This window comes from Rhyacophila brunnea, unplaced genomic scaffold (assembly GCF_057557595.1).
Source record: "Rhyacophila brunnea isolate RB1 unplaced genomic scaffold, BYU_Rbru_1.0 scaffold_56, whole genome shotgun sequence".
NCBI classification, from domain to species: domain Eukaryota; kingdom Metazoa; phylum Arthropoda; class Insecta; order Trichoptera; family Rhyacophilidae; genus Rhyacophila; species Rhyacophila brunnea.
The window spans coordinates 1,760,466-1,784,059 of NW_028233235.1; the positions used below are offsets into that span (position 1 = coordinate 1,760,466).

General features: G+C 30.2%; 1 protein-coding gene across 1 annotated transcript; it reads right to left on the reverse strand.

Annotated features, from left to right (window-relative positions):
• Positions 1-615: 615 nt before the first annotated feature.
• On the reverse strand, positions 616-22,578 carry LOC147065797 (uncharacterized). The gene is made up of 4 exons (XM_085956244.1): positions 22,570-22,578; positions 16,635-16,764; positions 10,599-10,703; positions 616-623 (listed from the first exon to the last, which is right to left on the reverse strand). The coding sequence occupies exons 1-4, from the start codon at positions 22,576-22,578 to the stop codon at positions 616-618; spliced, it is 252 nt and encodes an 83-aa protein (XP_085812370.1).
• Between the last annotated feature and the right edge of the window lie 1,016 nt (positions 22,579-23,594).

Here is a 23,594-nt window from a genome sequence, read left to right on the forward strand (position 1 = left end):
TTTGATCATCCATCGCCGAGTGATTTTACTAATACTTCATGAATGTTTATGAAATTAAAGTTACAAAAAATCGTTTTAAATTTACATTAGGCTTCCATTCTATTTATACTGATTCTTCTTCCAATTAATATGTTTTAATCATCAGATACTTACGTTGTGGTTAATTCTATTTTCCCAGATTTCAATTAACAGGACACTAAAGTCTAATTTTTATACAAACAGCGGTTAAATTTTGATGATTTTTTATAAAACAAAATTAATATTTAAAATTCCAATTATATACAGATGATATAGATTTAATTGTGTGACATAGTGATATATAAAACAGAAAAGGGATTAAATCAAATTGCAAACGTATTTAATAAGCTGCAAACTCAGTAATATCCCTAAAATAATTTACGCAATTTCATAAAAACTCGATGAATTAAAAATCAGTTACAAACAAAATATGAATCATTTTTAAATTATATAAGTAGAAAACCAAATAAAATCCAAAAAGGTAAAAGTAATACCAATAATAATTGAAATAATAGAGCATTCTAAGAAATAGTAAGACTTTATCATTTTTTTGCTCTTTATAGATTGTAGTCTAAATTAATTCTTAAATAAAAAAATTCAATAGCCTGTGAGTGTATATCGTTAGTTTAATACGAACATGAATTTGTAGCATACACAACAATGAGCATAATATGGCTATTCAAGTTACGAAAGGTGATGTTCTCATCCATATGAACTGGCATAGGTTTAAAGCGTATAATTAGGAATAAGGTTGCAAGTTTTTTTTCAGAAATAATTTCTCCGAAATCCTTACATTATGTCCTCGCATTTAATAAAGTCCAAAAATGTAAAAATAAGATTTGTAGATAACCATTTTAAATACAATACAAAAAGAGAAAAAATTATACATAGATGCCATAATTTAATATAAATTAAAATTAATGTAATATATAGTAAGGGATATATAATCTGCTTCGTTTGCCGTATTTATCAAATAATGCAATGATGCAATAATATTAAAGGATTTAAAGGTATGAGAACAATTAAATTGCAAAATTAGTGCTATTCGTATGATGTATAGATATCTAAAGACATGGATTATATATGCGCAGTAGGGCCATATCACAGCCAAAATTATTAAATCATGGGTTTTCTGGGTGTGAACATAATAATCTTGACGTAAAACAAAGCCAACTAAATCTTAAATATACTTATTCTATATATTTAAAAGATAAATTTGGCATTTCGAACCATAAAACCCAAAATAAAATATTTAATTCGCGCTTTTGGGCTAAAAATAATCTTTCTCCAACAAATTGAATTCCCGATTTTTTCAATTAACAAACTATATTCGAATGAATAAATTTTATTTTTTAAAGTATAAATAGCTGATGTAAACATTGAGATATTTTTGTCTTGAGTGTAAGAACTTATTTTCGAAAAGATAAATTTTCTCGTTTTAAAGTATAAATATCTGATATAAACATTGTGTCATCTTTTTCTAAAGTGTAAGAACCTATTATAAATTGAATAAATTTCAATAGTTCAAGGTGTAACAACCGATATATTTAAAAAAATAAAATGCATGTTTCGAAGTATGAAAACGTAGATTTATAGATAAAATTACAATGTTTTAAGATATAACAATCCATATATTTTCATATATAAATTTCAATGATTTAAATAATGATAATTCACATAGTTTTACAAACATGAAAGTTAAACGTTTTAAGATATAATAATCAATATATTCAAAACAAAACACTCAATGCTTTGAGGTATATCAACAATTATTAAAGTGAATATATTTCAATGCTTTTGAGTTGACTCTAAGTATGCATAAATATCCTTTTAGTATGTGTCCAATTTTGCTATTGTGATGAAAGATTTTCTCTTCAAGCATAGCGGGATCGATTTCCCTTGAGCACATAATATATATAATATTGGCTATGCTCATTCCCTTTAAATCTTCTTTTTTACCACCCTTCTTTTCAAAAACCATTAGTTAAAAAGTTCCCCCAATCCCGCAGTTTGACTATATTCCATGAATTGGTATGTGACTTCAAGTTCTTTCCGGTGTCTTTTAAGATATTGTATAACCACTGAATTCCATTATGATATATATGGTATAATAATTGCCTCGCACTTTTTATTAGAGACAATTCTGATGCTAGTAAATCTTATTTTCTTAATTTCTGGTTTTCTCTAATATTTATATTATCTATATTAGTTACACTGACTTCTATAAATATGTTAAATTTTTTCTTTTTGTAATTATGAATAAAATCGACTGCCACCAGAAAGTTTAATGTCTGTTTTAATATTGTATCTACTTCTACTCCGTTTATTCATTTTCCATAAACTCTTGTATTGAGCTCCTGTGGATTTCAGTATTTTTTTATAAAAATCGATTTTCTTGCATAGAATGGATTTATCTTACCATGTCATTATCTTTTCTTGTGTAATAGTGGCCCAGCATCATTTACATCTAATCCCCATATTATCAACCGTTTTAAAAGATTTATTAAAGCAGGCACAAAATGATTTTTCCCCAAAAATATGTTCTTATCCTGAATATAGCAGAGTCTAGGATTCTTCTGATGGACCATATATTTACGTGCCGTAGCTTATTTAAAATTCATTCACTACCCATCGACGTGTTCTCTTAGCGATGAAAGGTTTTTGATGTAGCTTTGTAATTTTATATTAGACAGTAAACTTCTCTTTTTTTGACTAGTACTTGAATTTTCCCTTTACAAAGTTGTATTTTGAATTCGAATACTTGTTTATCACGTTGATGTTTAAATAATATTTTACATTTTAGAAATAGCGAATTTTCTAGGCTAGATTCCTTCTTCCTGAGATAAATATTTTTTATACATCACATCAGAATATTCTTTGCATTTTGATACAGCAGTACATTTTTTTGCATTTAAATATAGCAGCAATATTCTTTGAATTTAAACATTTGTTTTTAATTCCCATCCGAATTCTTTTCTATTTAAATCCAATCTATTTTTGATACATCGTTGAATATGTATGTTGTTTTTTCAATAAACTGCTAAGACCGTATCCAATTTTTTTAAATAAAATAGTCCTAAATTCAGTAAACCGACATAAAAATAAATCATTGATATTGCATATTAATCATGTAATTGATGGCTTTTTTACGTTTTGTTTAGTTTTACACAAACTTTGTACCATTTATTGTATTTTGTTTCCAAATTTTCAAAAGTTTCGGGTTTCGTCTAGAATGCAGTTCTCTAATATGAAAAGGCTTTGTTTCCATCTTTCGCGGCCAATAATGTTGTTTTTTCTGTTCATATAATATTATTTTTGTATAATTTTTTTATTTATCACCACTCATATCTTATAAAAGAATTGTGCAGTTTCTTGTGTCGTTTATTTAGTGTTTTTATCATCTTTTACTAAGATCTTAATGTCATCGATAAAAAAAGTCATCATTTGCACTGAACGTGGTATCTTTTAGTTTGATATACAAAGCTAGGTATCGTTAGTTTAATCGTCGGCTTATCAGATCAATACACAGCACAATTAGGTGCGGTAATAAATTGTCTCCCAGAACACCCTTTTCAATCCAAGTTTATTTATTTTTCAAAATTTAGTCTTTGCGATATATTTCAGCCATTTCGAGTTTAGAAATAAATTTAATCATCCAATCTTGTATTTTAAGGTTTGTTAAACAGCATGGTAATTATTCGTGATCGATTGAATGCAAACTTTCATTTAAATAAACCAAAAAAGTAAAATTTGATATCTTATTCTATGTTTACAGCAACGTTTAGCATCGCATTTTCATAGTTTTATATATAAGAACTTATATTTTAAAAAATTACACTCATTCTTTAAAGTTTAATAACCATTAATATTTAAAAACATTGATTTTTTATTTATGGGCTAGATTTATAGTTATAATTTTAGTTTTTGTTCTCGAGCACAACTTGCTTGATTCCCTACGCGCACAACTTATTTAGTATTTATACTTTCGGTTATCATCTCCTCTCTAAAGTCTTCTTCAATACCTCACCTTCTTTCGAGACTTTAAAAACATAATATCTCTTTTTTAAGTATAAAACCTTGATGTAGAACCGAAATTTCGTTTTTAAAATAAATTTATACAGCGAAGTTTAATTAGTATAAAATTCGCTTACTACTGATATTAAGTTTTAATTATATGAATCCAAATCCAGTGCTACATTCTTTGATCGCGTATAGGAGGCATTCTCTGAGATCGGCATAGCAGTCGTATGAAGGCAATTCGATTTGATTAAAACAAGTGTGTGCAGTTGGCAGTCTTCTTTTTTTGCTTTGTGCTACTGGTATAGATTCGAACACAATATCGCTGTCGATGTTTATTAATATTGGATTTCCATTGGCATTGTTGTTATTAGTGCCAGAACTATCGTTGTTGTTTGGTTGTGGTAAAGGTGGTGTAGATGCTTTTGCTAGTGTGAAGTATTGTTGTGTTGTTGAACTTCTTAGAGATTTAAATCCATCTACAGGGACGTTTTTACTCCCGGTTGCGAATTGAAGGACCATTGCGCGTTCTTCTCTGCTAAAGCTACTCAATGCTCTCCAGAACCATATTACTTCTTTACTTGTTTCGTTATAGCCAGAGTATGCAGTGTTGCATTTCCAGTCATCCACGTCGATCTCATCTTTTCCGTTGATGATCATTTCGAGCTCTTGCCAGTCGAAAATTTTAATTTTTTGTCTATCGATGATATCGTAGAAGCCGTCTATTAGCGCCTTTATTTGTTTTTTGCATCCGTTTGTCATTTTAAAAATGGAAATTAGGTATATGAATTTGTGTTTGTTTTCATTGGTCACGGGGATATTTCTTCCGTCTTTTATGAGGTCGTGTATTTCGCGAGAACCGAGGTTGAAATATTCAGCACAGAAGAAAGTATCGATGACATTATCTATTGAGTTTTCTTCCATCCAGCGAAGAGATCTGTAGAATGTCGGGTCTAGTGTTGTGAGGTCGGAAGGTTTTAGAGCACTTATTCCTATTTCGTTATCTATTGAAGATTCTGTATCAAATGCATCATCATCAATTCCTCTGTCACAATTAAATTTGTTTAAATCATCTTGAATCATATGATTTCTATTATTAGGATTGTTATTTTGAGAATTTGTATCATAAATGGCATTTTGGGGTGTCTGATTCTGAGTATGATCAGTAAATAAATTACTACTTATATTATGATTAAAGTTGGCTTGAATCATATGATTTCTATTATTAGGATTGTTGTTGTGAGAATTTGTATCATAAATGGCATTTTGGGGTGTCTGATTGTGAGTATGATCAGTAAATGAATTACTACTTATATTATTATTAAAGTTGCCCTGAATCATATGATTTCTATTATCAAGATTGTTATTTTGGGGTGTCTGATTCGGAGTATGATCAGTAAATAAATTACTACTTATGTTATGATTAAAGTTGGCTTGAATCATATGATTTCTATTATTAGGATTGTTGTTGTGAGAATTTGTATCATAAATGGCATTTTGGGGTGTCTGATTCTGAGTATGATCAGTAAATGAATTACTACTTATGTTATGATTAAAGTTGCCCTGAATTATATTATTTCTATTATCAAGATTGTTATTTTGGGGTGTCTGATTCTGACTGTTATTATTATTGCTTTGATTTATATGTCTTTGTTCGGTTGAACTTGAGCTGGTCAATTTTTTAATTTCCTTTGTTTTCTTAACACTTCCTAGAATCATTTTATATATTGGTGGAGTGAAATGTGTTTCAATAATGAATTCCTCGAGTATCGCTTTGCCTATGACTCTTCCCATAAATCTGAAGAATAGAAGATGTTCAGGATTTACATCGCTTGCCTTATTTATTGAATATGTTCTTTTATCTTGGTTTATTGTAAATAGGCAGTAGTCTGGTTTGGTAAATTCTTTAATAAGAAGGGTGAAATATTCTCTGCTTAGCCCCCCGCCGTCTAGACCTTCTTCGTTTTCAAATTTTATCTGTAATTTGCTCGACTTGAACGATGCTGGTGTTATTTTCATTATTTGATCATAGCTTTCCTGTAGGATCGTTTCTCTGTTTACGGTTATAGTTAAGATATCTTCAATATTTTTTAAATTAGATTCTCTAAAGAAATGTCTTCTTATTGAGAAAGATAGTATTTTGAAGTTAAGCAGAATGCTGAATGGGCCGAGAATGAGTTTTGGATTATTTTCAATGATAATATTAAAGTATTTCTTGTTTTTTCGTGCAACAATAGAAACGAAATGATTGAATGTGTTTGATTCTGAAGCATAGTCATGACTCAGAATTTGCTCATTATTTTTGTTCAGACTTTGCATGTAAATATTGAATCCATTTTTCAGTTCTGTAGTTTCGTAGTCGATCTCGTTTTTAATAGTTTTGGCATTATCGAGCTCATCTACGTCTAATCTTAGCAAACTAACCTTGCAAAATGCCTGTAGTATATCTATATACATAAGAACCGTTCCTTTATTGAGTCCTTCAATTATTTTTCCGTCAAATATTTCACATTTATCATTATGATTCATGTAATTATAATCTGCATATGATTCATTATTTTCAGAATTTCCTTTATGATTAACTTTACCTTGATCATTATTTATGTAATTATTTTCAGAATTTCCTTTATGATTAACTTTACCTTGATCATTATTTATGTAATTATTTTCTGAATTTCCTTTATGATTAACTTTACCTTGATCATTATTCATGTAATTATTTTCTGAATTTCCTTTATGATTAACTTTACCTTGATCATTATTCATGTAATTATTTTCTGAATTTCCTTTATGATTAACTTTACCTTGATCATTATTTATGTAATTATTTTCTGAATTGGCCATATACTTTACTTTACCTTGATCATTATTTATGTAATTATTTTCTGAATTGGCCATATACTTTACGTTACCTTGATCATTGTGATTCATGTAATTATTTTCTGCATATGATTCATTATCTTCTGAATTTCCCATATACTTTACTTTGCCTTGATCATTATTCATGTAATTATTTTCTGAATTGGCCATATACTTTACGTTACCTTGATCATTGTGATTCATGTAATTATTTTCTGCATATGATTCATTATTTTCTGAATTTCCTTTATGATTAACTTTATCTTGCTCATTATTCATGTAATTTTTTCCTGAAAGTGAGTCATTCAAATGTGGATTTTCATTAGGTTCTGTGTTGATATTATGTTTGCAGTTATCATTTTTGTTTAAATGTGTTCCTATGCTTTTAAGAATCCCATTCCAAATCTTGATATTCTCGATTCCCAGTCTTTGTTTATTATAAAGATCCTCACATTTAGTTAGATATGGGCTTTTATTGACATTTTTGAAGTTTAATGGATCAATGCAGTTCATATAGAAAAGAAGCCTTGATGTCGTTTCTCCGTCTCTTCGGGTTGATCTATACAATTTATTCAATGCTTTTACACACTCGGTAAAGAAGAAGGTAATATAAATATCGAGGAATATGTATTTTGTATTTTTCAATATTTGGACGACAGCTGGTTGATGAATTGAAATATCGATTTTCTTTAAAATCTCCAAAAACTCGAAAATAGAAAGCTTTGTGGAGAGAAGATAAGATAAATTTAGTATCCCTGTAGAGTTTGTTGTCAGTGGAATCTTTACCATAGCTATATGTTCCATAATCTTTATTCTTTTACTTGTATTTTCATTTATTTTGAATTTGTTTGAATAATTATTGAGAAGTCTTTCGATTTCAGGTATTTCTTCGCTTTTACTCATGCTACTGTCGCCAATATATTCTATACACAATGTATTTCCATTTTTGGCTGTAAAAAGTTTTTCGCGGGTTACGAGAGAAAGCATGTTTGTGTATTTTGCGATATATTCAAAAAGATCGAAAAATATATAGGCATGTTCTGAAAATGTATTTAAGTCGATAAGAGTTATAATTTGATTTACATTCGTTAGATTAAATAGTGTGAAATATTCGTTGTTCTTGTAGATGAGATAAGCTAGAATACTAAGTGAAGTCTTTATGTCATACGGATGTACCCTATCAGCCGCAAGTTTTTTATTTTCTGCGGAAAAACTGATATTAACGTGACTATTGATATACGTAAAGTTGCTATGATTATATGTGATATTTTCATTAATTGAAGAAAGGTGACTTCTGCTGGCATTATTATTATCAATAAAGTGGTTGTTATTATTGTAATAATTTCCTTCATGAGCGGTGTATTCTCGGGGTGGATAATGCGCTGAAATTCTCTTAAATATATATTTGACTATAAATTCTCTTATATTTTGGTTTACACACAAATGATTTATCACTCTCATTGCTGATCTTCCCCAATCACCATTATAAGCGATGTCCATGATCTTTTCTACATCTTCTACGCTAAGGAATGCTTCACCCTTTCTATAAAGATCTTCCGAGGGGCAAGTGGATTCTTCCTTTTCAGCAGTATTCAATTCATCGTCTATCAAAAACTCATCGCGAAGATCTCTTTCACAAGCCTCGAACATGGCTCGTGGCCTATCTTCTAACATATTTAAGAAAGCAGTACTTATCGGAGTATATTCTACGTTGTTGCGTCTTCTGTCATCATAGTAAGCTTCTATTTCTTCTATAAGTAATTCTTCTGGAAGATGGTTTAAAAACTCTGGATCTAGGCCAGGAATGATTCCTGAATAAGAGCCTATTTCGGAAGATGACGATTGGCGTTCACAGCAATCGTAACAGTTACAAAAGTCTGTATTGGTGCAAGGAATATTTTCTGGCGAAAGAAGATTTTCCTCTTCTGGTACAGGGTTTCCATATATAATTCTCTCATCGTCATTTATTGCAGCTTGATCCCCTTCTGAGTAACTATCTGAATGGGTAACCCCCATCTGTGATTCTATATTAGAGTCTAAATTGAAATTTGAGGCATCATCTATGTCATTGTGAACATCATTATTATTTGAATAAGACGAATTGTTGTCTTGGTCAAATATTCGCCTATGGTGAATGTTGCCTGAAATGTTAACAATGGACTCAGTATTGCTGTTATTGTTGCGAAGATTCCTATCATTAGACCTAGTGTTTATTGTATTATTAGTAGTGTTGTCAAGGTTATTCCTATTGAGCGTATTACTAAGATTCCTATCATTAGACCTAGTGTTTATTGTATTATTAGTAGTGTTGTCAAGGTTATTCCTATTGTGCGTACTCCTAAGATTCCTATCATTACTAATAGTATCATTATTAGTGGTGTTGTCAAAGTTATTCATATTGTGCGTACTCCTAAGATTCCTATCATTACTAATAGTATCATTATTAGTGGTGTTGTTAAGGTTATTCATATTGTGCATATTACTAAGATTCCTATCATTAGACCTAGTGTTTATTGTATTATTAGTAGTGTTGTCAAGGTTATTCCTATTGTGCGTACTCCTAAGATTCCTATCATTACTAATAGTATCATTATTAGTGGTGTTGTTAAGGTTATTCATATTAAGCATATTACTAAGATTCCTATCATTACTAATAGTATCATTATTAGTGGTGTTGTCAAGGTTATTCATATTGTGTGTACTACTAAGATTCCTATTATTAGACCTAGTATCATTATTAGTGGTGTTGTTAAAGTTATTTATATCATGTGTATGATGAAAGTTTCTGTCATTGGTCATAGTATTGATATTTGAATCGGGCGTGGGATTTCTATTATTGTTAATTATGTTATTCAAACTAGGCATATAATCATTACTTGGCACGTTAGGATCTACCCCAGCAATTCTATTCCCAGATACATTATAAGGAAAAGGAATGTATGTCTCATTTGTATCAGTATCACTTGTACTTCGTGATTGTGAACTATTTTCGTCTGAAATATAGTAGTCTATATCTATATTACTTGTTTCCATTCCTTTTTCTCCTTTTATCGAATTTGTAGGTGTGTTCTTTTCTTTTGTGCCTGGGTTTATATTAATATAGGCGATATTTTTAATATCTCCTATCACATTCTTTGTTTCGAAACCCCACACTTCAAGAACATCAACTGTACGTATCTTTTCGCGAAACTCACAAGTATCTTCTTTATCGGTGTTTAAATCATCATTATGCCTGTACGATTGTAGCTCTTCTCTGTTTTCCAAGTTATCGTGTGATATGCGCTGGGTGCGTTCTTCCGAATTTCCATCCATTGGTGCCATTGCTTCCTCATCTGAACCATCGGAATGATAATCGGACATAAAAGAATATCCCCAGAAATTATTTATTTCTGTAGTTTCCGAATCCTCGCTAACATCGTGATTTCCTACATATATAATAGAAAGAATTTCCTCTATGAATTCCATAACATAAGGTATACCTTTGTATCTTACATTTCTGGACATATTATTTGTTTCGTTATGTGTATTTTTTTGATCATGATCTGTCGTATTACCTATATTGTTTGTTTTATTCATTGTATTACTTAAATCATCGCCTACATTTTTTTGATCATTATTTGTCGCATATCCTATATTCTTTGTTTTATCCATTGTATTACTTAAATCATCACCTACATTTTTTTGATCATTATTTGTCTTATTACCTATATTGTTTGTTTTATCTGCTGTATTACCTAAATTACTTGAATCATTATTTGTCGCATTACCTATATTTTTTGTTTTATCTGCTATATTACTTAAATCATCACCTACATTAGTTGAAATAACAATCTTATCACTCGAGATGTTTTCTGTCTGTATATGATTTAAGCCTGAAGTACCCATCATCCTTGTATCATTTTTAAATGACATTGACTCGATATCTATGCCTTGTATTATATCTCGATTAATAGATTCAATATTCACGCTATCTGTGTTGTTTTTTGTTTGTTTTATATAACCGGTATCTTCTCTAAGATTAATACCAGTGATATTTCTTGTGTCATGATGGGTTTTCTTGATATTACTGTTGAGTTTAGGTGTTGGTTTCTTCTGCGGTTCACAATTACTAGATCTTTTAAGATGTGTTTGGATATAATCAAGAACCAATGTCACTATCTTATTTTCATTAAGCATTTCAATAATTGTATTCGTTGTTTGTTGGGATTCGTGTGTAGACATTGCTGTGCGTTGAATAAATCTCAATATATTTTGGTTGCCGTCAAAACCACGACTAGCCTGGCTTAAACTATTGCTGGCATTACTTAAAGGTCTATTTGCTTGATCGTATGCATTTCCTTCCTTTTTTAAATTGGGTAGATTTCCACTACAGCAATCTAAGTTGCAAACTATTTTTGAGCCAGCGATCTTCACTGAAACTAACTTTGTTAGGTTGCTGCAAATATTAGAAAGCAATCTGGCTTCTTTTTCTTTCATACCTTCTTGTTGGGGAATTCCTTTGCCACAATCACTATTCTCTCTACTGTTATTGCAACCCTCATCCTTAATTGTTTTATTACGATTTATGTTGTATGTATCATTATTTTTATTATTTAGATCATATTTCTGTGTATTGATGATAACACTTGAATTTAGAGCATCATTATTTGTGCTATGAGAATGGATATTACTACTTTCATCAGTAATATCTTGTGTATCTCTGGGATAAGGCGGTTTTAGTTTTTTAACAATACATGATATTATCGTTTTTTTAACACCTATATCCGTGTTTCTTCCAAAACAGACAACAAATAGACTTACGATCCATTGATTGACGAGTGCTGAAGAATCTTTCGCTGCAAGACTATCAACCAAAACTGAAATAAAATTTTCTTCATCCATAAGGCTTGATAATTTTGGAAAGTTAATGAGCATTTGTGTCAGTATAGGGATAATTATATCTATTGAAGTTTCTTTGTAAGCATCAAGAATACGGATCATCAAACTTTTTTGAATATCATATACCCGATTAATACATTGTATTTCTGGGTGAATCGAGAATAAATTATCGTCACTGGAATATGGCTTTTTATCGGTGCCATCTTCTGGATTAAAAGAGTGCAATTCTGTTCCGTGGTTCGCTAAATTTCGCCTATCCCTATTTAATTCGCTTGGGTTGGCATTTAAACCATTTATTAGCAGTGGAATATCATCGGTTTGATGAATAAGGCCCCCGATTCGATCTATGGTACCTGGAATGGTTCTCATACTTTCATTTGTGTGGCCTTTACCTTCATTTGTTCTGAATATCTCGATATTCCTCTTTGATCTCTTATTAAGTATATAATCATCAACAATATTTATCTCTTCTTTGTAAATTCGGCAGTTTCTTCCAAATAAAACGCTTCGCGTAGTAAATCGATTGTCTCTAAGCTCATCTCTAAATACTCGCCTGAGATAAACCGTATTCTCAAGGAAATAGAAAATAACACTTATGAAAAGGTTATATGAAACTGTACATTTCTTTTCATTGACTAGCTCAATAATTTTCTGCATGGGGAATTGAACAAAAAAGGCGTTCTTTGTAAATGAAAGGCTCCTTGCTTCTGTTAACTTAAGAATCGAAATAGAAAGCTTAAAGAATGGAATGAGTGTTTCATTAGAACACCCTTTAAATACTTCCCCAACAAATGTCAAAAATTCTATGTTATAATGTGCAAGACATTGGGCTGTATTCCCCCTTTTCAAATGATTATCAACTCTACTTTCGTTTATATTCACTTTCTTTCTGAGTTTATCAAGGCTTTCTCTTATTTTTGTATTTTTTCTCATATGAGCACATGCTGGATGTAATCGTAATTTTTTGATGATTTCTGTACCCAAATTTCTTGAAATACCACAAATATTCCTGATAATTTTTTTGCATTCAAAACATGTTAAGTTTTCACCACATATTTTAGTCGTATATATGTCCGTATTCCATAATTCCCCTGTAAATAACTCATCGTGACTATCGTTTGACCAGTTATTGGAAGTATCTTTAGAATTATAATTACTCCTCATTGCATATCTACATAAATTTATAGCAACCAACCTGTCATATAGATTAGAATTGCCTGAATCATTGATGCTAAAGGGGTTGTTATTTCCAAAAGCATTATTATTACGCGTGTTGTTATCATTATTTTGATTATTAGGGGCATTATTGAAGGCATTGTTATTGAAAATATTATTATTGTTGCTCAAAGGAATACCAGCGAAAGCATTATTATTAAGCGTGTTGTTATCTATATTTTGATTATTAGGGGAATTATTGAAAGCGTTGTTATTCCAAAGATTATTATTGTTACTCAAAGGAATACCAGCGAATGCATTGTTGTTACCCAGGTCATTAATAGTGAATGCATTATCACTGATATTTGGTGGATTGATGTTATTACTGCTATATGGTGGATTGATGTTATTACTGGTATATGTTGGATTGTTGTTATTACTGATATATGTTGGATTGATGTTATTGCTGATATATGTTGGATTGATGTTATTACTGCTATATGGTGGATTGATGTTATTACTGCTATATGGTGGATTGATGTAATGACTAATATTTGGTGGATTTGTGACATTAACGTTAGCAAGCTCATTATTGGTGTATACAGATTGATTTATACACATGGTATTGTTTGGGGATTCATTGTTTTGATCAAAAATGTTGTGCCCTCTGCCTATATTCCAAGCAGTGTTGTCATCTACTGATCTTTCAATATTTTTGCCTTTACTATAATCATTATATATTTTATTATCACTGATGATGGAATCTTTATGATTTTGGGGCTTCTTTTTTCTATTCAAGGTTTCAAAGTCACCTGCCTTCTTTATCCTGTATCCAGTGTCACAACAGTAACAAGGATCTTTAAACGTGTATATGAACATATTGAAACACAGTAGGTCCACAACCTCGTTTAGTAAATTTACTTCTAGACTCTTTTGGTTTAGTAAATCTGCTATCAGACTTTCAATATTTAAGAGAACATTGTAGAATCCTTCAATGGACATTCTTTGTAGTCGGTTTAGAGTCGCATAGTTTTTTGATGCTGTAAAATAATTGTAGAAATCTAAACGATGAAGTGGAACATCCATTATTCCATGTGTACGAAGTGAAGAAGTTAGAGATAAATACAAAAGTTCTTCTTTTCCTAGTTTGAATGCTTTGTTTTTTTGCTCTATATGCGGCAAAAATTCATTTTTTCCTGAAAACTCGTTTTTCGAAACATCGAACATGCAATATAAATTTTTTGAACAACAATGGTTGGAATTTAAATACCCATGCTGGAAATCGTTGCAAATTAAAGAATATTCCTCATTCTTGTGCGATGGTATGTTTGAATCAATACAGCAACTGGGATTATTTAAATGTTTGTGTATATTTATATTGTGCATTAGTCGAATGAAAATTCCATCTGCAGTAATACTATCATTTATGTACCTACCTAAATAACATTCATCAAATAAAACACCGTTTCTATCAATTAAAATATCATCCATGTTATACAATGTATTTTGGAAAATAATCAACTTTTTTCCTGCGTATTTAATTTCCTTAACTCCTTGTTCTTTAGTTTCTTTGAATTCTAAGTAAAGACGCGTATCTGTGCATTCATGTGGACTCTGGATTTTTTCACTCAATGATTCATCTCCTCTTCCTTTCTCAACAGAATCCTTGCTATTATAACCCTCTGTTCTGTTTTCTAAATATATCATATTTTCTGGGGTGTGATTTCTATCCATGTATATATTCATATTTGTGATGTTTCCATTTTGAATTTCATATTGGGCTCTGCCACTGTAATTTACGGTGTTTTGATATTCATACCCATTTATTTCTCTACAATTCCCACTATTTGAATTTCTATCATCAGTGTTATTATTCTGAGGATTACTTCTCCTCCCATTTTTATTTTCATATTCATAACCATGCATTTCTCTAATATTGTCACTATTTTTATACTTATTATTATGATGATTATCTCTGTTGGCATTTATATTTCTAGTTCCAGAAACATGGTATATAGTTTCATGCAATCGATTCATTACATTGCTTAAATCTGAATTTATCTCTGCCCTGAAAACATATTCATCTCTGCTCCCATAAATACGATTATTTCTAGTATTGTTGTTTATATTTAAGTAATCCCTGTTTTTATTATCAAGAGAATACACCCTATTTTTCATTATGGTGTCATGAGGTAGATTTATATTTATGTTGGAGTTGATTTCGTGATTCGGGCTGCTAGCATTTACAATCGAATTAACTCCGAAATTGCCAATAATTATCGAATTCGGATTTCTAAACCTATCCGATGTATTTGTGTTCTGATTATAATGATTCATATTTTCATATCTATTTAAAACATCATTAATCGCATAAACATTCATGTTATTCTGGTATCTGGTAGAATAATTTTGATTTTCATTGATATTTACATTTGAATAATTATTTTTCGTGGAATAGTTTATGTCTAAACTTTCGTGGTTTTGGTTCGTGTTTCTTGCATCTATAATATAATTTAGATTTTCATTCCATTGTGAATTCAAATCTGGCTGAATCAACATATTTATAACATTAGCTTCATTATTCTGAATATTGTTTGTGGTCTTGGTGTTCTGATGGTAAATGCAGGAGTTCATAGGTTCTCCTCCCATAATATTGGTATCAAAAGTTCTAATTAAACTCGAATTAACTGTTACGTTATTAGCTCTTTGATGATTATAATTACTGTAAAACGCGCTTTGATCTGAAACTGTACGTAAATCATTGATATCTTCACGTACTGTGTTTAATCCAACACGACATGGTATATTATTCGCATAGGTTATGATTTCACGAGGTCTTTGATCCCTAGTATTTCTATCCATTGATTGTTGCGGAGGTAGAGGCGCATTATATTGTATTATATTATCCCGAACCTGCCTGGATCTTGATTGATTGAATCCGATTGATTGTAAGGTTCCTTGTCTTTGATTGTTCAGATATGTATGTCTAAATTCGTTATTATGAACCGAACCTTCTGCATGCATATTATATTCTCCGACCCCGTTCATATTCTGATTTGAATTTAAAGATAGGTCTCTTTGAGCAAATTCACGTAGGTGGTTTCTCAGAAGATCATTGAGCGAATCCGAAACAAAAGGATAATCCCAGTTTCTTAGGCCTGTACCTATATTTTCATTGTTATTTATATGTAAATTCAAACTGTAATTTGTCCTGCTTATAGTTCTATTCTGGTTGCAAGTTATGTTGGTTGTGGGATCGTTACTAATATCACATACATTTGTATATTCACCCATATCTATATGATCGTTACAATTTATATGTACACCTGTATTTATGTTTGAGATATAATTTGCATTTTCACCTATATTTATATGATCGTTACAATTTTTATTTTCATTGGTATTTGTACTATAACTTGTAATATCACTGCTAGTATTTGTACCATAGTTTTTATTCTCACTAGCATTTGCACTATAACTTGTAATATCACTGCTAGTATTTGTACTATAACTTGTAATATCACTGCTAGTATTTGTGCCATAATTTTTATTCTCACTATTATTTGTGCTATAGCTTGTAATGTCACTAGTATTTGTGCTATAAGTTGTATTCTCACTATTATTTGTGCTATAAGTTGTAATGTCACAATTATTTGTGCTATAGCTTGTAATGTCACTAGTATTTGTGCTATAAGTTGTATTCTCACTATTATTTGTGCTATAAGTTGTAATGTCACAATTATTTGTGCTATAGCTTGTAATGTCACTAGTATTTGTGCTATAACTTGTATTCTCACTAGTATTTGTATTTACTTTCGTGTCATATCTAATATCACCCTGGTAATTTATACAATTATCATTTTTAATGTTTTCATTTGCTCTATATTCTATATTTCTTGTATCAGTTTCGATATAAATGTCTTGATTTGTGCTATTTCCTTTTTTTCTAGTGACCCCGCTAACATCGCCTTTATCAACGTCACAAACACGTTTTAAATATTTTTTATTCGTATTAGATTTATCTAACATGCTACCAGTTCTCGGCAATTGATCTATTGTTGCTCTATTCTCTATACCACATAATGTTATATACTCTTTAAACGTATTTGCGAACGTAATCTTGTCGTTTACGTACCATACCATTATTTCGTGCAAACGCTTTCTTATTTTTGGTAGTGTGAATTTCTCTGCTATCCACATACAATGAAAAATTGTTTTATCGAAATTTTCTGATCCTGGTATGGTATATCCATAATTCAAGTTTTGCCATAAAACAAAAAGTGATAAATATACGTATTTATGAATAAATATCGAAAACCATGTCCTATCTAGAACAAAATAATTCAAAATATTGTCTGTATAGTAAATTTTATCCTTTAAGGGATAACTAAAATTAATCGTTCTAAAATTATCAGCTACAATCTTCTTCACATTTTTATGACCCTCATTTGTGTTGTCAGTAAATGTGTTGTTATCACGAAATCCATATCGTGTCGTTTGTGATGCTCCTAAAAAACTTTCCACTGGATCAACACTGGTGAACTTATCATCTTTCAATTTGATCTTCCTAACTTCACAAATACACAGGTCTTCCCATGTAATATTGATCAAAGCAAGCCTACCGACTATTCTGTTTATAATCATTAAATTTTCGTAAATACTTCCCAATCCATTTTTCAAAATAATATCTGAAATTTCAACACACATCAAGGAGCTTAGAAATGACAGAGGGGTGTATGTTGTAAGAAGATGTGCATATTCCTTGGAATCTTTTAACACTATTTTATATGCTATATTGTGTAGCTTCTCTATTGTAAGAGGGGAATTCTTTATAATTGCTGTGATTAATAAATCGTTCTCTCCATCATTGTTAAGTTCATATTCATCACCCGAAGATTCCTTTTTAGCGGTAGTGGAAATACCCTCTAATGTTTTATTACTAGTTTTCTTTTTGGTTTTAAGGTTTATATTGTTATCATTCAAAAAATGCATATTCAACGATGCGTCCAAAATATTACGGTTGTCATTGTCATGATTATATCGTGAATTTGATGTTTTTCCACTTAATATACTTCCAGCCTCGCAATTATTTTCCAATAATATATTATTATCATCTTTATGATTGTTATGATTATATCGTGAATTTGATGTTTCGCCACTTAATATACTTCCAGCCTCGCAATTATCTTCCAATAATATATTATTATCATCTTTATGATTGTTATTATTGTATCGTGAATTTGGTGTTTTTGCACCTATTATGTGTTCTTCCTCGCCATTATTTTCCAATAATATATTATTATTATCGTAATGATTAAATAGTGGCTTTTGTGTTTCGGTGCTTATATTACTTCCCATCATGATATGCATATCTTCTGATAAGTTCGAATTTTTCCGTAAAACTTCTTCAGTTTTTGTTCCTTTAGACTTTTTAAGTTCTAATTGGCCAATTATTTCCTTAAAAAAAACTTCCAATTCATGGTTTTCTAGCTTTAAAAATCTTTCCCAGCTTTTTTTTATAATCTTGTAATTACAAAAATATATCAAATTTAGTATTCCCGATACACGATTACCAATAAAATTACCTATCCCTCTTGCTCCAATTATATCTGATTGTTTGGTGCAGGGAAAATCATCACCATCTTCAAGCATACTATATCTGGGAAATATAATTTTGGGGCCGTACTTGTTAAATTTATTGATAATTTTACCAACTAATTTTATAATTTTGTATAATATGTTAAAATGGATTCCATTTTTTCGTCCACCTGGCGTTTCTAACATCTCTGTGGATACCGCTAACATCCTGCCTATCAACAGAAACATATACGTAATATAACGGATTGGTTTATCTCCTAAATCTTTTTTTTGAATAAGTCTGTTTGTAATCCTACATATTAATTCACTGATATTCACATATCCTCCCATAATAATTTTATCGATTTCCAATGTCTCTGATATGGTAAGATACTTATATCTCTTAATCTTTAGCCAACTATTTTCAACACTTATATCATAGGCGTGGTTATCAACATTCGGAAAAATTTTAATATTGTGTTCTTCATCCTCCGATCTATTCCCCTTGTAGTTTGGTATTTTCTTTGAAAAACAATTTGTGTTTCTAATGCACATATCATAGGTGCTATTATCAACATTCAGGCTAATTTTATATTTTGATTCATCATTTTCTGGTCTATCTTTCTTAGTTAATTCACTTTTTATGTTATCCTCTACTTCTAAATTTATATTTTCTTCGTAATTCTGGCAAACAGGTGTGAAAATATTTTTCTTGTTTCTAGCTATATCCGTTTTTTTTCTCTGTGATTTTTTTTTTCGAGTTTCTCTTGTTAAAATACTTTCTTTAGATATACCATTTGTTTGTATTTTTTTGGCAAGTTTTTCTGATATAAATTCAACAACCTCTTTTTTAATCTCGTAAATCTTCACAGTCGATAAAACCATCGTTTTCACGTAATTTTCCGTAACTATCGTATCAATCTTGTTCAAATAATCATCTATAAGACTACATACATTCGAAAAATATGATTCAACAAATGAATTTGCATCATAGTCGAATTTCAAATTGTCATATCTGTGTAAAAAGTTGTCGATAAATTCAAATTTATGGCTGCCCAAACACCAAAAACTTGTCAATGAATTATCCAAATCCGTTTTTATATTATTTTGCCCTTCAAATTTAGGAAAAAGCCTTTCTATTAGCCTAATCGACTTTACTCCCAACATACCTATTTTGAATAGCGAACCGTGTTTAATTGGTAGAATATCAGAATACCTTCGCAAATTTATCACATGATCATTAGCTTCTAGAATACATTTATTGGGATCACCAAGAATCGTACTGACATATAGTGTTGCTGGCGCTGAATATTCATGATGTGAATGATCATCATTATGTTGCGTATCATTTATTTCAAGTACTGACCCCTTTATAACTTCATCCAGGACTTCCCGTGCAATTTTCCTTGTGTATTTTATGTTTATTATACTATCAAAGTCTATTTGTTCTTTTTTGATATTGCTTTCATTATTACAACTAAATTTAAATGATGGCCCGATAGAATTTTTAGATTCTGTATCGATTTTTACCACATTTAAATCCAATTCATTTCCTATGATATCCCTATCGTTATTTAATATGTTTAAATTCTTATCGGTTTTTAATACATTTAAATCCGATTCATTCCCTATGATATCCCTATCGTTATTTAATATGTTTAAATTCTTATCGGTTTTTAATACATTTAAATCCATTTCATTTCCTGTGATATCCCTACCGTTATTTAATATGTTTATATTCCCATCACTTTCTAACTTTTTTGCATTCAAATCATTATTTGATCTATTTATGTCACTATTTATTGTAATATATTTCCCATCACTTTCTAACTTTTTTGCATTCAAATCATTATTTGATCTATTTATGTCACTATTTATTGTAATATATTTCCCATCACTTTCTAACTTTTTTGCATTCACATCATTATTTGATCTATTTATCTCACTATTTATTGTAATATATTTCCCGTCATTGTTTGTAATATTTTTATCGAGGTTATTCATATGTATACCGCATGGATATCTGACAAGTGCATTGTTGGGATTTTGGTAAATCGAGTTATTTTCATCCACTATATCACTGATTCCTTTTTTGCCACAAACTTCTTCGTGTTTTAGACACGAGATACTGTGTATTATTTTAGCCTTGGCATGCCTACCCAAATAATGATCACTCGAAACTTCAAATAGCTTTTTGTGAATCTCCCTTGAATATGTATCAAAGCCATATTTCATCATGACTTTACGGCGAATACTTGTAAATTCTTTTATCGCCTTTGCTTTTAAACTAGGGTGGTGCCTCAATAATTCTTCTAATGCTTCTGGAAGACTTTCCGCTAAGTTACCATAATAGAAGAAATCGAAGAATTTTATTTCACTGTATAAACCTACAAATTTTTTTACATAATTTTGCTCTTGGACGATATTAAGCTTATTTTGTATCAGGCAAATGGCCCCAAGAAGATTAACCAATGAAACTACACACCATTCATCAACTGGTATATTCTCATAAAGCTTAAAAATAAACTCAAAAAAATGATTCTCATCCAATATATGGATATTCAATGGTCGGAAATGAATGTAATCCACTATTATATTGATCGCATAGTATAGGGATTTGTAATTCGGTATTGCCAAATTTTTACTTGACGACTGAGGGATATCTCTCTCTATATTTTCTGTGTCCTCTCTATTATTATCAATACTTAAATCATTGTAAACAACATAACTTTGAATAATACTAAGTATTATATGCGAAATCTTCGATTCAAATATATCAATAGTCCTGTGTGTCTCTCCTGATTTGTTCGAATAAAATCCATGCACAAATCTCATGGTTCCTGTTATTATTTTCTTAATATAATAATGCCTCCAAGTGCATCCTTCAATATTACCTATGATTTTAATGTAACTTTCAACCAGATCATATAATATCGTAAGAAATTCTGTCGAATTCAAAGTGCCTTCATTTATATTACGCTTTACTGTTATAACGCTCGATGCTACATTTATAATGTGGTATTTAGACATTAAAATTTTTATATCCCGACTCTTGAAACCACAATTAACACTTTCCTTATATTTATTATCCGAAAAACTACTCGAACTGATATTTTCTGAAATAGAACAGCCTTTAAACCTTTCTGAATCCCGCATCGAAGAATATAACTCATCTATCAAGTCTTTTTTAGTGTCATTAGTTTCATGTTTTTTTGTAATAGAACAGCTTTTAAACCTTTCTGAATCGTGCATCGAAGAATATTTCTCATCTATAAAGTCTTTTTTAGTGTCATTAGTTTCATGTTTTTTTGTAATAGAACAGCCTCTAAATCTTTCTGAATCGTGCATCGAAGTATTATTCTCTTCTGTTAAGTCTTCTTTATGAGAGTTGGTTTCGTGGTTTTGTATTAGTAACTCATGTTCTTTACTCAAATATACACCGAACTCATCAAAGATTCCACATTCAAGAAAAGAAAGGCCAGCATAGAATTTGGATCCCATCATAACTTCAAGGAAATAAAAATATGCATCTATAAAATTTATGGAATAAGATTCTATTTCCCTTAAAACATCAAAAACATAACCATCATAATCTCGTGCTTTTAGTTCATTCATTATCATACTGGACTTCAACTTTGATTCAACACATTTTCCTAAAAAATACAGAATCGATGTCTGAATGTCTTCATTTGTATTCGATACATACATTTCACTTTCATGGTGCATCAAATTTTTGTTCTCACATATTCTAACTTTGGAACCATATCTTCGGATATCTTTTCTCTCGCTATGCAAATTAACTAATCTTTTAATAGCAAGTTTTAGAATATCATTCAAATCTGTTCGATCACCAAATTCATGTGATCGTGCGGAAATATTAATACATAGTGAAAGATACTCGAAAACTAACATTTTCATTCCGTATGCTAATCGCTTGTATTGAAGAACTAATGAATGATAAACTTTAATCGATGTATAAATCTTCACGTCTTGGTTTCTAACAGTTTTTATAAACTCAATTTCATTTCTATCTCGTATTATATCTTTATTTCGGCTTTTATTTACCTTATTCATTTCCGAACCAATATGTAAAGATTTTTTATCCTGTAGACCGCTGACTGGCATATGATTAAAAACATCTACATTTGAATCTATTACATCTTCTCCACAAATATTTTCATATTTCGGCGATGTAAGAAAAGATGCGTTTGTAAATGCGCTGAAACTTGTGACATGTTCAAGGTTGAAATATGTATACGAACTGGCCCCTCTCTTTACGGTTTTATTGCAAATACGCCTTAATAGCATAATGGTTTCAAATGATATTTCGTAATCTGTATAATAGAGCAAATCAACAAGAATATCCCCAAATTCTACAAGCATCTTTCCCATTGAATATTCTAGAATCATCGAAATAAAACGAAGTACTCGCAAAATATCTTGCTTATTTCTTTTCGTAAGTATATTTATCTGTGCTATATTTTTCTTGCAAAAACCTACTTCTTTTTTTATTGAACGATCTAATACTAATTTATCATTTATAATCATTTCCTTTGAATACAATGCATTTCCCCCATCCGTTTTCCACATACTTATATCAAAATTTTCATGATAATTATAATCATCTTTCTCGTGAATGAATCTATTTTTATCCTCCTTTTCTTTATTATAAATTAAATTAGAATGAAGATTGATTTCATCATTTTTGCATGTAGCACTTTGTCTTTCATCCATTTTCTTCTTTTGATCTAAATACTTACAATAACAATATGTGCATCTGCATCGAAACTTATCCCGCTGAAATAATAGAAATGTCTTTGCTGCCTCCATAAAACGTCTCCAATAACTAAGATCTGTATCTCCAAACCTCCACACTATTGTCTCATCAACAAGACAATCTGTTCTAAATATAGTTCCATTGACAACTATACTGTCTGTAAATTCTGATATCTTTTTTGGCTCTCCTTTTCTGGTCGGATTCATTATATGGGTATGGTCTCATTATTTATTTACTATACCTAATTCCATCTATCTAGCTGGATGCTTCATAAATAATAAATAAAAAAATATGTATAAACATTTCAATATAA

Bases quoted from the DNA above. Each gene is read 5' to 3' on its own strand.
- LOC147065797 (XM_085956244.1), bottom strand. The intron at 10,704-16,634 runs GTGAGAATACAA...CAACTAATGTAG, and splicing joins AACTTATAGCACAAATAATA to GTGATGATTTAAGTAATATA.